This window comes from Mytilus edulis, chromosome 11 (assembly GCF_963676685.1).
Source record: "Mytilus edulis chromosome 11, xbMytEdul2.2, whole genome shotgun sequence".
NCBI classification, from domain to species: Eukaryota; Metazoa; Mollusca; class Bivalvia; order Mytilida; family Mytilidae; genus Mytilus; species Mytilus edulis.
The window spans coordinates 4,020,883-4,035,945 of record NC_092354.1 but is presented as its reverse complement, the minus strand read 5'-3'; the positions used below and the strand labels follow the sequence as shown (position 1 = coordinate 4,035,945).

At 32.9% G+C, this 15,063-nt stretch overlaps 1 protein-coding gene across 1 annotated transcript in view; it reads left to right on the top strand.

The window, feature by feature from the left end:
- Positions 1 to 10,818, top strand: part of LOC139493906 (uncharacterized) — a 35,899-nt gene extending 25,081 nt beyond the window's left edge. Inside the window, exon 11 of the mRNA XM_071282067.1 lies at positions 7,439 to 10,818. Coding sequence (XP_071138168.1) covers positions 7,439 to 7,758 — 320 coding nt within the window. The 3' untranslated portion in view covers positions 7,759 to 10,818. The remainder of the gene's footprint in view (positions 1 to 7,438) is intronic.
- Positions 10,819 to 15,063: the final 4,245 nt, after the last annotated feature.

Here is a 15,063-nt window from a genome sequence, read left to right as displayed (position 1 = left end):
ATTAAAAGTTTTTTGTTTGTTTTCAGTTATTTGCAGAGATGAATAATGTAGTTCTTTCTCATGTTAGAAACAATATATCATATGACAATTCTATTTCTACTAATTTATGTACACATATACAATGTAAAACAAAATATCTGATCATTCATCAAAAAGAATGGCAAAAGCATTCCAACTTTTGTCAAAAATTTCTACTCTTTTATTTTTAACAGCAATTAATTTTTCAGTGTTGTATAAAGATTTTATTTTACTTTGCACTGCCTGCATTGATAGAGATTTCTTAAAATATTTGCAGTTGAAAATATATTGTTTTATCTGCATATAAATCAAATTTGCAGCATTCCCCTTAAATGATTTTGTAGTATCCCCAAATAGAAAATATTTTAAGGTAAATGGAACGCTTATACCATTTGACAATAACCATGAGTCAATTTCATCAATGAATGTTTGAACAATCTCACAATTCCAAAATAAATGTACAATAGTTTCTACTTCTTCTTGGCAAAAAGTACAATTTGGGTTGTCAGTGACCTTAATTTTATTCAAAAATTTATTTGTACCTAAAATATGTTGATTTATTCTGTATTGTAACCACTGCAGTTTGGTATTTTTTGTTACTTTAAAAGGTAACTTGAAAATTAATTTCCATTCCTCTTCATCTACCTTCACAATTTGATCCCATTTTTTCTGGCCTGTTGAAACTATATTATTTTTAATTAACAGTGAATACATGTCTTTAGTTCCCCTTGAGCTTTTAAAAAAAATCTTGGCAAATGAAGGAATAAAAGGTGTGACTAGTTTATAATTATCAAAAACATATCCTTTTCTTGCATTCTTTACAGCAGAAATTATGCTGTTATATTTCATAACATTTCTATCAACTTTAAATGTTTCTACTAAATGTTCTAAACTGAAAAATTTTCCAGCATCTGATACAATGTCATTAATGAAAAATATACCTTTATTAAACCAGTTTTTATAAAATACAGGTTTATTTTCTATTTTTATACAATTATTCATCCACATATTCTTTTCTTCTTTATCAACAATACTGTCCCATGAATGGAATACATCCTGCCAAAATTTATTTTTCATCTTTACTTTAATGTTTGACAGATAACCATTTCCAAACTTAAATAATTTTTCTTGATTTATTATGGAAAATAAAATATTTTTCCATTTATTGTTAGATTGAAAAAGTTTTCTAACCCATGTGGATTTGAGTGCTATGATGAAGGAATTAAGATTGATCATTTTCAATCCACCTTCACTGTAATCCTTTTGTAACAGATCTTTCTTGACTCTATGAACAGGTGAATTCCAAATAAATGTAAAAATAAGCTCGTTAATCTTTTTCACAAGTTCTTGATTTGGGTTTGGCAATGTAATTATAAGGTGATTAAGGACAGGTAAAATCAGAGTTTTCACAACTGTAATTTTACCAATTACTGTAAGATTTCTTTTAGACCATATTTTGATTAGATTTTTTATCTGCAAAACTCTCTCACTATAATTGATGTTAATAATTTTATCAAGATCTACGTCAAAATTAATACCCAATAACTTAAAAGATGTTGCACCCCAGGATAAATTTCTGTTTGGACAAAGTTTGTCACTACAGTATCTTTTACTCCCAATCCAAACTACCTGTGTTTTAGAAAAGTTTATATTTAGCCCTGAGAGGTTTGCATACCAATCTAATTCATTTAAAGTTTGATTTAAGGAGTGTTCACTTCCATCTAAAATAAGTGAAGTATCATCTGCAAACTGTGATAACTTATGTTCTATCCTAGCCACAGTTATGCCAGTAATATTTTTATTCCCTCGTATTCTAATTGCCAAAATTTCTGCACAAAGTATAAAAAGGTAGGGTGATAAGGGATCCCCTTGTCTACAGCCACGTCCTATTTGAAAAAAGTCTGAAAGATTTCCTCCCTGAATGACTGCAGATGAGATATTATTATAAAATACTTTAACCCAGTTAATAATAGATTCACCAAAATTAAATAATTGCAACACTGACAACAAAAAGTCCCAAGATAGAGAATCAAATGCTTTTTCAAAATCAATTAAAAGCAATAAACCTGGAATATCATGTTCTTCTGTATATTGTAAAAGATCATAAATCAATCTGATGTTATCCCCAATAAAACGCCCACTTATAAAGCCAGTTTGATCTAAATCAATCAGTTTGTCTAAAACTATTTTAAATCTACTAGCAATAACCCCTGAACCAATTTTGTATACAGTATTAAGTAAGGAGATTGGTCTCCAATTTTTGAGTAAATGCCTTGGTTTATTGTCTTTTGGTAAGCATGTAATGATTCCCTGCCTTTGAGTCACTGATAAATGTCCCAAGTTTGACCCATAATTTAAAGATTTCACAACAAAAGCTTTCAAATCCTTCCAGAAAAACTTAAAAAAATCTTAAGGAAATTTTACTGTTTTTGGTTATTATCTTGAATATTATTAAAGATAGAGATAAACTGTAAACAGCAATAATGTTCAACAAAGTAAGATTCACAAAAAGGTCAACATGACCGAAGTGGTCAGTTGTCACCTTTAGGAGTTATTGCCCTTTATAGTCAATTTTTAACCATTTTTCGTAAATCTTAGTTATCTTTTACAAAAATCTTCTTCTCTGAAACTACTGGGCCAAATTAATCCAAACTTGACCAAAATCATCATTGGGGTATCTAGTTTAAAAAATGTGTGGCGTGACCCTGTCAACCAACCAAAATGGCCGCCATGGCTAAAAATAGAACATACAGGTAAAATGTAGATTTTGGCTTATATAGTATTTAGAGCAAATCTGACAAGGATAAATTGTTTTTCAGGTCAAGATCTATTTGCCCTGAAATTTTCAGACAAAACAGACACCCTGTTGTTGGGTTGCTGCCCCAGAATTAGTAATTTTAAGGAAATTTTGCAGTTTTTGGTTATTATCTTGTATATTTTAATAGATAGAGATAAACTGTAAACAGCAATAATGTTCAGCAATGTAAGATCTACAAATAAGTCAACATGAACAAAATTGTCATTAAGTTACCCCTTAAGGAGTTATTGCCCTTTATAGTCATTTTTTTTAACAATTTTCATAAATTTTTGTAAATTTGTAGAATATATTTTCCACTGTAATTACTACGCCAAGTTCATTATAGATAGAGATAACTATAGCAAGAAGAATGTCCAGTAAAGTAAGATCTACAAACACATCATGATCACCAAAACACAATTTTGTCATGAATTTATTTGTGTCCATTGTTTAATATGCACATAGACCAAGGTGAGCGACACAGGCTCTTGAGAGCCTCTAGTTTTATCTTGTGCTTCAAAGAAGCTCATTTTTATCAAGAATCAGCTACTCAATGGGATTGAAATTAAACGTGGATACATTATTTCGTGTAATTAAAGAAGGACTCCCATTAATTTTTGTGTAAAATAATTAGACTTAAAAATATAAAAAGTGGTTTCTGGCTGAACTTATATGGATGTGGGGTTATAACGAGGGATAAATTTCCATTGATTTTGAGGTCACGATGGCTGCGATGATAGTTACCTAACAATGGCTGAGATCATAGTTACCTAACAATGGTTGAGATGATTGTTACCTAACAATGGCTGAGATCATAGTTACCTAACAATTGCTGAGATGATAGTTACCTAACAATGGCTGAGATCATAGTTACCTAACAATGGCTGAGATGATAGTTACCTAACAATGGCTGAGATCATAGTTACCTAACAATGGCTGAGATCATAGTTACCTAACAATGGCTGAGATCATAGTTACCTAACAATGGCTGAGATCATAGTTACCTAACAATTGCTGAGATGATAGTTACCTAACAATGGCTGAGATCATAGTTACCTAACAATGGCTGAGATGATTGTTACCTAACAATGGCTGAGATGATAGTTACCTAACAATGGCTGAGATGATAGTTACCTAACAATGGCTGAGATCATAGTTACCTAACAATGGCTGAGATCATAGTTACCTAACAATGGCTGAGATGATATTTACCTAACAATGGCTGAGATCATAGTTACCTAACAATGGCTGAGATCATAGTTACCTAACAATGGCTGAGATGATAGTTACCTAACAATTGCTGAGATGATAGTTACCTAACAATGGCTGAGATCATAGTTAACTAACAATGGCTGAGATCATAGTTACCTAACAATGGCTGAGATGATTGTTACCTAACAATGGCTGAGATGATAGTTACCTAACAATGGCTGAGATCATAGTTACCTAACAATGGCTGAGATCATAGTTACCTAACAATGGCTGAGATCATAGTTACCTAACATTGGCTGAGATGATAGTTACCTAACAATGGCTGAGATCATAGTTACCTAACGATGGCTGAGATCATAGTTACCTAACGATGGCTGAGATCATAGTTACCTAACAATGGCTGAGATCATAGTTACCTAACAATGGCTGAGATGATAGTTACCTAACAATGGCTGAGATGATAGTTACCTAACAATGGCTGAGATCATAGTTACCTAACAATGGCTGAGATCATAGTTACCTAACAATGGCTGAGATCATAGTTACCTAACAATGGCTGAGATCATAGTTACCTAACAATGGCTGAGATCATAGTTACCTAACAATGGCTGAGATCATAGTTACCTAACAAGGTCTGAGATCATAGTTACCTAACAATGACTGAGATCATAGTTACCTAAATATGGCTGAGATCATAGTTACCTAACAATGGCTGAGATCATAGTTACCTAACAATGGCTGAGATGATAGTTACCTAACAAGGTCTGAGATCATAGTTACCTAACAAGGGCTGAGATCATAGTTACCTAACAATGGCTGAGATCATAGTTACCTAAATATGGCTGAGATCATAGTTACCTAACAAGGTCTGAGATCATAGTTACCTAACAATGGCTGAGATCATAGTTACCTAAATATGGCTGAGATCATAGTTACCTAACAATGGCTGAGATCATAGTTACCTAACAATGGCTGAGATCATAGTTACCAAACAATGGCTGAGATCATAGTTACCTAACAATGGCTGAGATCATAGTTACCTAACAATGGCTGAGATCATAGTTACCTAACAATGGCTGAGATCATAGTTACCAAACAATGGCTGAGATCATAGTTACCTAACAATGGCTGAGATCATAGTTATCTAACAATGGCTGAGATCATAGTTACCTAACAATGGCTGAGATCATAGTTACCTAACAATGGCTGAGATCATAGTTACCAAACAATGGCTGAGATCATAGTTACCTAACAATGGCTGAGATCATAGTTACCTAACAATGGCTGAGATCATAGTTACCTAACAATGGCTGAGATCATAGTTACCTAACAATGGCTGAGATCATAGTTACCTAACAATGGCTGAGATCATATTTTCCAAACAATGGCTGAGATCATAGTTACCTAACATTGGCTGGTATTTGTCTGGTACTGTAATGCTCATCAAAGATACCACGCTTGGCAAGTCACAAAACTAGTATACCAATTAAGGAATGACTGTAATATTTTTTTCTGTCTATGAAGAAATAACATAAAAATTTTGATGCACACTGAATAACTGGCGTAGCGGGTTATTTAACAGTGTACACCACATGTTTTTATGTTATTTCGAATAGACAGAAAACATATTACAGTCATTTCTTATAATTTCATTCTAAATTTCATTTAAACCATAGAAAACCATGGAAAAACGTTGATGATGTCACGGTCACATGACTAAATTATGTCTATGGGCTGATAACAAAATAACGTCAGCCAATCAGAAGACGCTTTACATCCAAAATTAAATTATTGATATCACAAAAGAATGTGTAACCCTGCCTCATTTATGCACATGTGCTAAGTCATGAACCTTCAGTCGTGTGTATTTTCTAATTTTGGTTTATTCATGTTTCGAATTTTAGTGTGGCTTTGATTTTGCTGAACTAGTTTATTTTCTTCTTGTTGAAAACCCATTGGTAGCATAAGGCTGTTTTCTGTTTTTTGTCGGGTTGTTGTCTCTTTCACACATTTTCCATTTCCAATCTTCTGTCTATGTATGATTACAATCTCTCTTAAAAATGTTATGTGTGTGATAATTTCAAAGCAGACTTATAATGTTGTTGTCTTTTTGACACATTCCCCATTTCCATTCTTAATTTTATTATAAATCTAAATTATGCAATATGTACAATTTTCTTGAAGAAACATAAGATCTATTGACCTAACATTCCATGTGAACATTTAGATTATTCGTTAGACATTATATTGAATATATTAAAGACATTGCACATGACTATAAAATTTTTACTTGTGAAAACTCCTGAACTCCAGAGAAAATCCAAAACATCAAGTCCCTTAACAATTGTCAAAATCATAAGCTCAAACAAATCAAGCGATTGGAAAACAACTGTGTTATTCCTGACTTGATACAGACATTTCCTTATAACGAAAATGGTGGATTAAACCTTGTTCTAAAGCTAGCTAAATCTCTCACTTGTATGCCAGTCACATAAAAGAGCCGTGGTGTAGTGGTTAGTGCATCGGACTACTAACACAAAGGTTCTTTGTTCGATTCCCGTTTGGGATGAAAATTTCAGGGACTGAATTTTCGGCTCTCCCTTGACACCATTTGCGAGTATGGTCTTGAGGAAACGATGACAGTCCATCGGAAGGGGACGATAAATGGCTGACCTGTGTTAAGAGAGAGCCATATCTCTTGTATGTTAAAGACACCCTTGTAGATTTAAAACAGAGCAGGCTAATGCCTCTACAAGGCAGCACTCGCGCCCGCAAAGTGGAAAGGGATTAATATAAGTTGCAAAACTTATTTCACAATCCACTATAAATAAATATGTTTAAACTAAAAACAATGTGTGAACAAAACGAACAAGACATAATAGATACAAATGTAGAAAATTGGGAAACAGCAGTCAACTTTGTCATATAATTTCAATCAATATAAAAACAAACAAAGATGTCAAGAAAGATATTACCAAACAAAGCACAACACCACAATGCCTGGATGTACAAATACAGTCACGTCTAAAGATATTACCAAATAATGGACCAAACAGTAAACATTAATAATTTACTAAGACAATGCCTGGATGTACAAGCACAGTCACACCTAAAGATATTACCAAATAATGGACCAAACAGTAAAGTTAATAATTTACTAAGACAAAAAAAAAACTATAACACGTAATTAAGATGATAAACAACTTCAGTACCTAGATTATCATGTATTATTTGTGAAGTTGATACGGAATATTTATCAACAAGGTCTTAATATCTTCCGATGAACTTTTTTAGAAAAAGGACGAGATATTTGACATTATGTAATATATTCCAAAAACTTAATATTTTTTATGTTTTTTATCATGAAAGGTCAATAACACTTAAGAAAAACAAGTTCCTCATATTTTGTAGGCTTATCAGACTGGAAAGTTCGTATACAGAAGAATTATCTCAACATCATCACTGATATACAACATGAAAGCATAGTAGATCATCTAATATCAAAACAAGTGATGTCAAATGACGATGGGAAAAAGATAGAATCTGGTAAAACACCACAGGAGAAGAATAGGACGTTAATTGACATGCTTTTACGTAAAAAGGAACAGGGATTTATTGAATTTCTAAAAGCTCTACGTAAAGACCAAGTTTATACAGATCTAGCAGATCAAATAGAAAAGACATTAGTTACAAGCACAGATATCTCAATCCTTCGTAAATGCTTGGAATAAAATAAATGTAAAAAAAATTTCAGAAAAAAACTGTACACGACAGGGTAAAAACAGCTAGGACAACACCAGTAAACAATGAATACAAGGAGGTATTGTCAATCCAATGTTCAATGATTTGGTCACTTAAACCTTCAAAGTGAATGAATCACAATGTACTAGTGATAACAATCTTTAATATTAAACGTATTTCATGTGTGAGTGTCATGCATGGCAAGGAAAAAGCTAAAATATGTACCCATTTTACGAGTATTCATTTCTTAACACAAATCCCCCTACGAGTGTTTGTTCCATAACAGATATAATAATTATGAAGCAGTCATGACATATTCTATATTCCTATAAAATAATTTTAATGTATCTTAATATAATTATTGTGAACCAGGATTTGGAAAGTTCATTTGCACTACTGTTTTTTCAAAGGTAAAAACAGATGGCTGTGCGGCATATTTTCAACATTTATATGCCTCAAACTTCCAAGAATTTAAACCTATACTAAAATTATGTACTTCCTCTCACTTAATATTTGGTCCTTCTCAGAATTTAAATTTGGCCGATATCCATGTGAATTCATACTGTTAAAGTTCCCAAGATGTGTCTCTTTGAGATGCAAAATAGTATCATATCTAGCAACCAGTAGGTAAACAAAACATCTATCACTAGTAGATGTCACAAAAGAGGCGTGGTTTGTTAAACAGCTGTATTTACAAAATGCAACCTAAAGGAAATGTCATAACTTGATACAATATTCTATATGTACTATTTTGATAAATTTTAAAGAACCTACATAGCTGTAATTAGCTTATTATCAATTTCATTTCAGTCATAATTGTGTATGTTAATCTCTTAAAGCTGTTAAATGATACCTTAATAGTCAATTTAGGTCTATATTTTAAGCCTAATGAATAATAAAGTATGTACATATGAAATAACTAATTCAGTGATCTAATCTTGTCCTAAGGATGTTTTTGTATTTTTTGACATTAACTTGTTGTACATTGTGTTTATTAAACAGCTACTTTTATATGTACATTTGTAAATAAAAATGCCTCTTCATAAATATAGTTTTGAACAAAAATGCAATGATATGCTCTTTATGTAAATATAGTTATTGCTAACATAATATGGTATTTCACATCGAATGTTTTTGACATGATGCATCTATTCTGTCAAATGAACTTATCTTTAATCCATCAGAAACAAGGATTTTAAATCCAAACAGATCAGTGATAATTGTTTGGTTATATTATATTTTCAAATAGTTGAGAACATATCAAATGTCAAAAAACATTTGATAACCTACTACCAAGCAAATGTTTGGCCTCTTTCAAGTCAGGCTATCTGGTGGTGTTTTAGCGCAGTGCTATACAACTTCCTGCTTGCCTTTTTAACATTTTTTTTTTTCGATCGTCACTGATGAGTCTTTTGCTAAAGTTCTTCAGAAGATACCAAGACCTTGTTGATACATATTCAACTGCACAAATAATACATGATGGTCTTGAAGTATAAATTTTAGTCACTGACGTTTTGTTTGTCGTCCTAATTACGTGTTGCAGTGTTCTTTTATTTGTCATTGTAAATTACTTTTATTGTTTAGCCCTTTTTGCTAATACCCTTTTGGGATCTTTTTGTGTGGCTCAGTACTTAAACATCCCACTATTGTGTTATTTTGCTATGATCATTTTTGTATTCTTGTATATTTTTGCCTATGTGCTTTGGTCTATATGCCATTTTGTTTTTCTTTGTTGACATATTTCTCTTTTTTGTTTATAGTGATTAAGATTATAACACAATGTGACTGCTGTACCCCTATTTTTGACATTTAAATATTATCTATCATATCTGTTTGTTTTATTCACACATTGTTGTCAATATAATGGAATTTTATGCGACTGTCATACAAGTTAGAGGTTTAGCTAGCTATAAAACCAGGTTTATTTCACCATTTTCTATATAAGGAAATGCCTGAACCAAGTCAGGAATATGACTTCCCATTCGTTTGATGTGTTTGAGATTTTGATTTTGCCATTTGATAGGGGAATTTTTCGTTTTTAATTATTTCTTGTATTTCTGATATTTAACTTTTTTGTAAACGAAAAATACAATGACGCTCAAAATGATAAGCCTGGAATCTTTTATGATTTTTTTTAGTTGTACGTCTGTTTAATTTGAAGGAGTCGAGTGTTTCAATACACATTGTCAGTTTTACAAAATTTAACCCCCTTTTCCTTTCATCGCCAATATCAAAATTTGTTTATAAAAATAAGGAGATTTGATATGATTGTCAATTAAACAACTATCCACCAAAGTTCAAATAAAGTGGAGGTTAGCAATTATAGGCAACTGTACGGGCTTCAACAATGAGAAAAACCCATACCGTAAAGTCGGCTATAAAAGGCTCCAACATGACAAATATGAAACAGTTCAATTGAGAAAACGAACGGCATAATTTATAACAAAACAAATATGACAGACGTGAACCAACGACAACCACTGAACTACAGGCTCCTGACTTGGGACAGGCACATACAGAATGTGGCGGGGTTAAATTATTTGTGAGCCCTCAACCCTCCCCTAACCTGGGACATTGTTTCATAGTTATTTCATTTTCTTCCACTTATTCATTTATTCCATTACTAACTATTCCTATTGATTTTATGTGAACATGTTTATATATTCTATAATATTTATTAGTGATTAGATTTTGTTAGAAATTATTTTGTAACAATAATAATAGTCTGATTTCATGCCTGATAATTTTCTCCTTGTAATCAATCACTCCAAACTTGTATACAAAATCCTAAGCCAGATTTGTCATAAATTTGTCAACTTTTTTCAATGTTTATACATTTTGCCTTCAAATTGTTTGTATTACCACAACTGTTTTATTTTAGACACCTAGTGACTTTGTAATTTACCAATTTATTATGTTATGATACCGTTGTGTTTGTTGTTGATGTGATTACTGTAGCGCTATTTGTGTTTTAGTTGTATCTTCTACTTGTATATATGTATAAAAAAAAATCTACTACGTATACACTTAAAGGTAAAAACAAAATTACACACATGTTCTTGTTCTTATTCATTGTGCAATAAAATCAAAGCAGCATCAACACGGTGAGTCTGACAGTCCAACCATTCACAAAATCTGAACAGAGGTGAAAGATACCAAAGGCATATTCAAACTCATAAGCTGACAACTATCATAGACTATGGCAAAAAAATTATGCGACCAAGAAACAAACAACAGTTTACAAAATGCAACATAAAAAACTAGACTGAGCAGCACAAATTTTTTACAGCCCACTTAAAACCGGTAGCTGGAAGATCTTTTTCAAACAATGGAAGGAATATACTTTGGCTACCCGAAGTTTATCAGTACAAACATTCATCAAAGATGAAGACCTGATGAAAATAAAGGTTCTTTTGCGGCAACAAAATATCATTGTACTTTTTACAAGTCCCTGATCAAACAATTGCCCAGATAGCAGATGTTTTAAATCATCGAACAAAACATAAGCAAACGTACAAAATGCTTTCCAGATTATTTCAGCAATTTTGAGATTTGAAAAGGGGCATAACTTTCAAAACGGTGAAAGTGACACCACCAAAATTCAAACTTGATCTGTGTTTTGTGGTAATAAACATTGTGGATAAGTTTCGTAACATTTGGTCAAAGCAAACTACAGTTAGAGAACGGAAACGAAAAATTCAGCAATTTTTCCTTTTGAAAAGGTACATAGCTCTCGAACAATAAAAATGATGCCACTTAAATTCAAACTTTATCTGTGTTTTGTGGTAATAGGCATTGTGTATAAGTTTCATAACATTTGTTTGAGGCAAACTAAAGTAAAAGAACGGAAACGAAAACTTCAGCATTTTTTCCATTTGTAAAGGAGCATAACTGTAGAACGGTAAAAGTGACGCCACCAAAATTCAATCTCGATCTGTGTTTTGTGGTTATAAGCATTGTGTATAAGTGTCATAACATTTGGTAGAGTCAAACTGAAGTTGAACAGCGGAAACCAATTTTAGGACGTACGTACGGACGGACGTACAGTCGGACAAGGGTAAAACTTAATGCCCCCTCCGCAATGACGGGGGCATACAAAAGTGAGTTGCCCCGCATTCATTGAAATTTGGGTTATTGAGTGACAGAATATCATCTTTATATCTTAAAGTGAAATTTAAGAACTGTTTTATCTTTAAGATGGTTATGTATAGATCTGCTAGTACAAGTTTGCTAGTAGTGGTGCACATTTAGTAACCATTGGAATACCAACGGTATGCTAAACTATCAATCCACCAAAAATTCAATAAATATGATGTCGATAAAAAACTCAAGTATTTTAATATTATCTTCGGTATTTTTGTTGTGGGAATCAGTGTGGTTCTTTAAATTATGAATGTGAATAGTAGTGTAAAGCATAGAAAAAAAGATTAAAGGTTTTGATTTTAATTCAAAATTTTCAAGTCGTTGCCTTTTATAGCTTGTTATTCATTATGGACTTTTCTCATTGTTGAAGTATGAACGGTGACCTGTTGTTGCTACTTCTTCATCATTTGGACTTTGCTGGAAAATTGTCTCATTGGCAATCATACTATATTTTATTTTTATACTGACATCTGACAACTATTTTGGGACTTGCTAATGCTGCGGTACCACAGGCATGCCCAAGAGCCCTCCAGTCCTCAGAGCAATTTCAGACAAAGACGGAATGATAACGTCTCCTGATATGCATCTCATATCATGGCACTTGAATCACTTGTACTAGGCGATCACAGTAATGGAAAAACAGTATTGTAGACAATCGTATAATTATATAGCAATTACATTTAGTGATAAACTATCTCCTTCATTAGGATTTGATATCTGGAGCTATGAATTCTTTAATACATATACAATTGGGATTAAAGCGTCTATGAAAGGCAGACTGGATGTGATGTGTTATTAATACATCCCTCACAACAAAAACAAAAACACAGACTGGATGTGGTGTGTTATTAATACATCCCTCACAACAACAACAAAAACACAGACTGGATGTGGTGTGTTATTAATACATCCCTCACAACAACAACAAAAACACAGACTGGATGTGATGTGTTATTAATACATCCCTCACAACAAAAACAAAAACACAGACTGGATGTGGTGTGTTATTAATACATCCCTCACAACAACAACAAAAACACAGACTGGATGTGATGTGTTATTAATACATCCCTCACAACAACAACAAAAACACAGACTGGATGTGGTGTGTTATTAATACATCCCTCACAACAAAAACAAAAACACAGACTGGATGTGGTGTGTTATTAATACATCCCTCACAACAACAACAAAAACACAGACTGGATGTGATGTGTTATTAATACATCCCTCACAACAAAAACAAAAACACAGACTGGATGTGATGTGTTATTAATACATCCCTCACAACAACAACAAAAACACAGACTGAATGTGGTGTGTTATTAATACATCCCTCACAACAACAACAAAAACACAGACTGGATGTGATGTGTTATTAATACATCCCTCACAACAACAACAAAAACACAGACTGGATGTGATGTGTTATTAATACATCCCTCACAACAACAACAAAAACACAGACTGGATGTGATGTGTTATTAATACATCCCTCACAACAACAACAAAAACACAGACTGGATGTGGTGTGTTATTAATACATCCCTCACAACAACAACAAAAACACAGACTGGATGTGATGTGTTATTAATACATCCCTCACAACAACAACAAAAACACAAACTGGATGTGATGTGTTATTAATACATCCCTCACAACAACAACAAAAACACAGACTGGATGTGATGTGTTATTAATACATCCCTCACAACAACAACAAAAACACAGACTGGATGTGATGTGTTATTAATACATCCCTCACAACAACAACAAAAACACAGACTGGATGTGGTGTGTTATTAATACATCCCTCACAACAACAACAAAAACACAAACTGGATGTGATGTGTTATTAATACATCCCTCACAACAACAACAAAAACACAGACTGGATGTGGTGTGTTATTAATACATCCCTCACAACAACAACAAAAACACAGACTGGATGTGATGTGTTATTAATACATCCCTCACAACAACAACAAAAACACTGACTGGATGTGGTGTGTTATTAATACATCCCTCACAACAACAACAAAAACACAGACTGGATGTGATGTGATTAATACATCCCTCACAACAACAACAAAAACACAGACTGGATGTGGTGTGTTATTAATATATCCCTCACAACAACAACAAAAACACAGACTGGATGTGATGTGTTATTAATACATCTCTCACAACAACAACAAAAACACAGACTGGATGTGATGTGTTATTAATACATCCCTCACAACAACAACAAAAACACAGACTGGATGTGATGTGTTATTAATACATCCCTCACAACAACAACAAAAACACAGACTGAATGTGGTGTGTTATTAATACATCCCTCACAACAACAACAAAAACACAGACTGGATGTGATGTGTTATTAATACATCCCTCACAACAACAACAAAAACACAGACTGGATGTGATGTGTTATTAATACATCCCTCACAACAACAACAAAAACACAGACTGGATGTGGTGTGTTATTAATACATCCCTCACAACAACAACAAAAACACAAACTGGATGTGATGTGTTATTAATACATCCCTCACAACAAAAACAAAAACACAGACTGGATGTGGTGTGTTATTAATACATCCCTCACAACAACAACAAAAACACAGACTGGATGTGATGTGTTATTAATACATCCCTCACAACAACAACAAAAACACAGACTGGATGTGATGTGTTATTAATACATCCCTCACAACAACAACAAAAACACAGACTGAATGTGGTGTGTTATTAATACATCCCTCACAACAACAACAAAAACACAGACTGGATGTGATGTGTTATTAATACATCCCTCACAACAACAACAAAAACACAGACTGGATGTGATGTGTTATTAATACATCCCTCACAACAACAACAAAAACACAGACTGGATGTGATGTGTTATTAATACATCCCTCACAACAACAACAAAAACACAGACTGGATGTGGTGTGTTATTAATACATCCCTCACAACAACAACAAAAACACAGACTGGATGTGATGTGTTATTAATACATCCCTCACAACAACAACAAAAACACAGACTGGATGTGGTGTGTTATTAATACATCCCTCACAACAACAACAAAAACACAGACTGGATGTGATGTGTTATTAATACATCCCTCACAACAACAACAA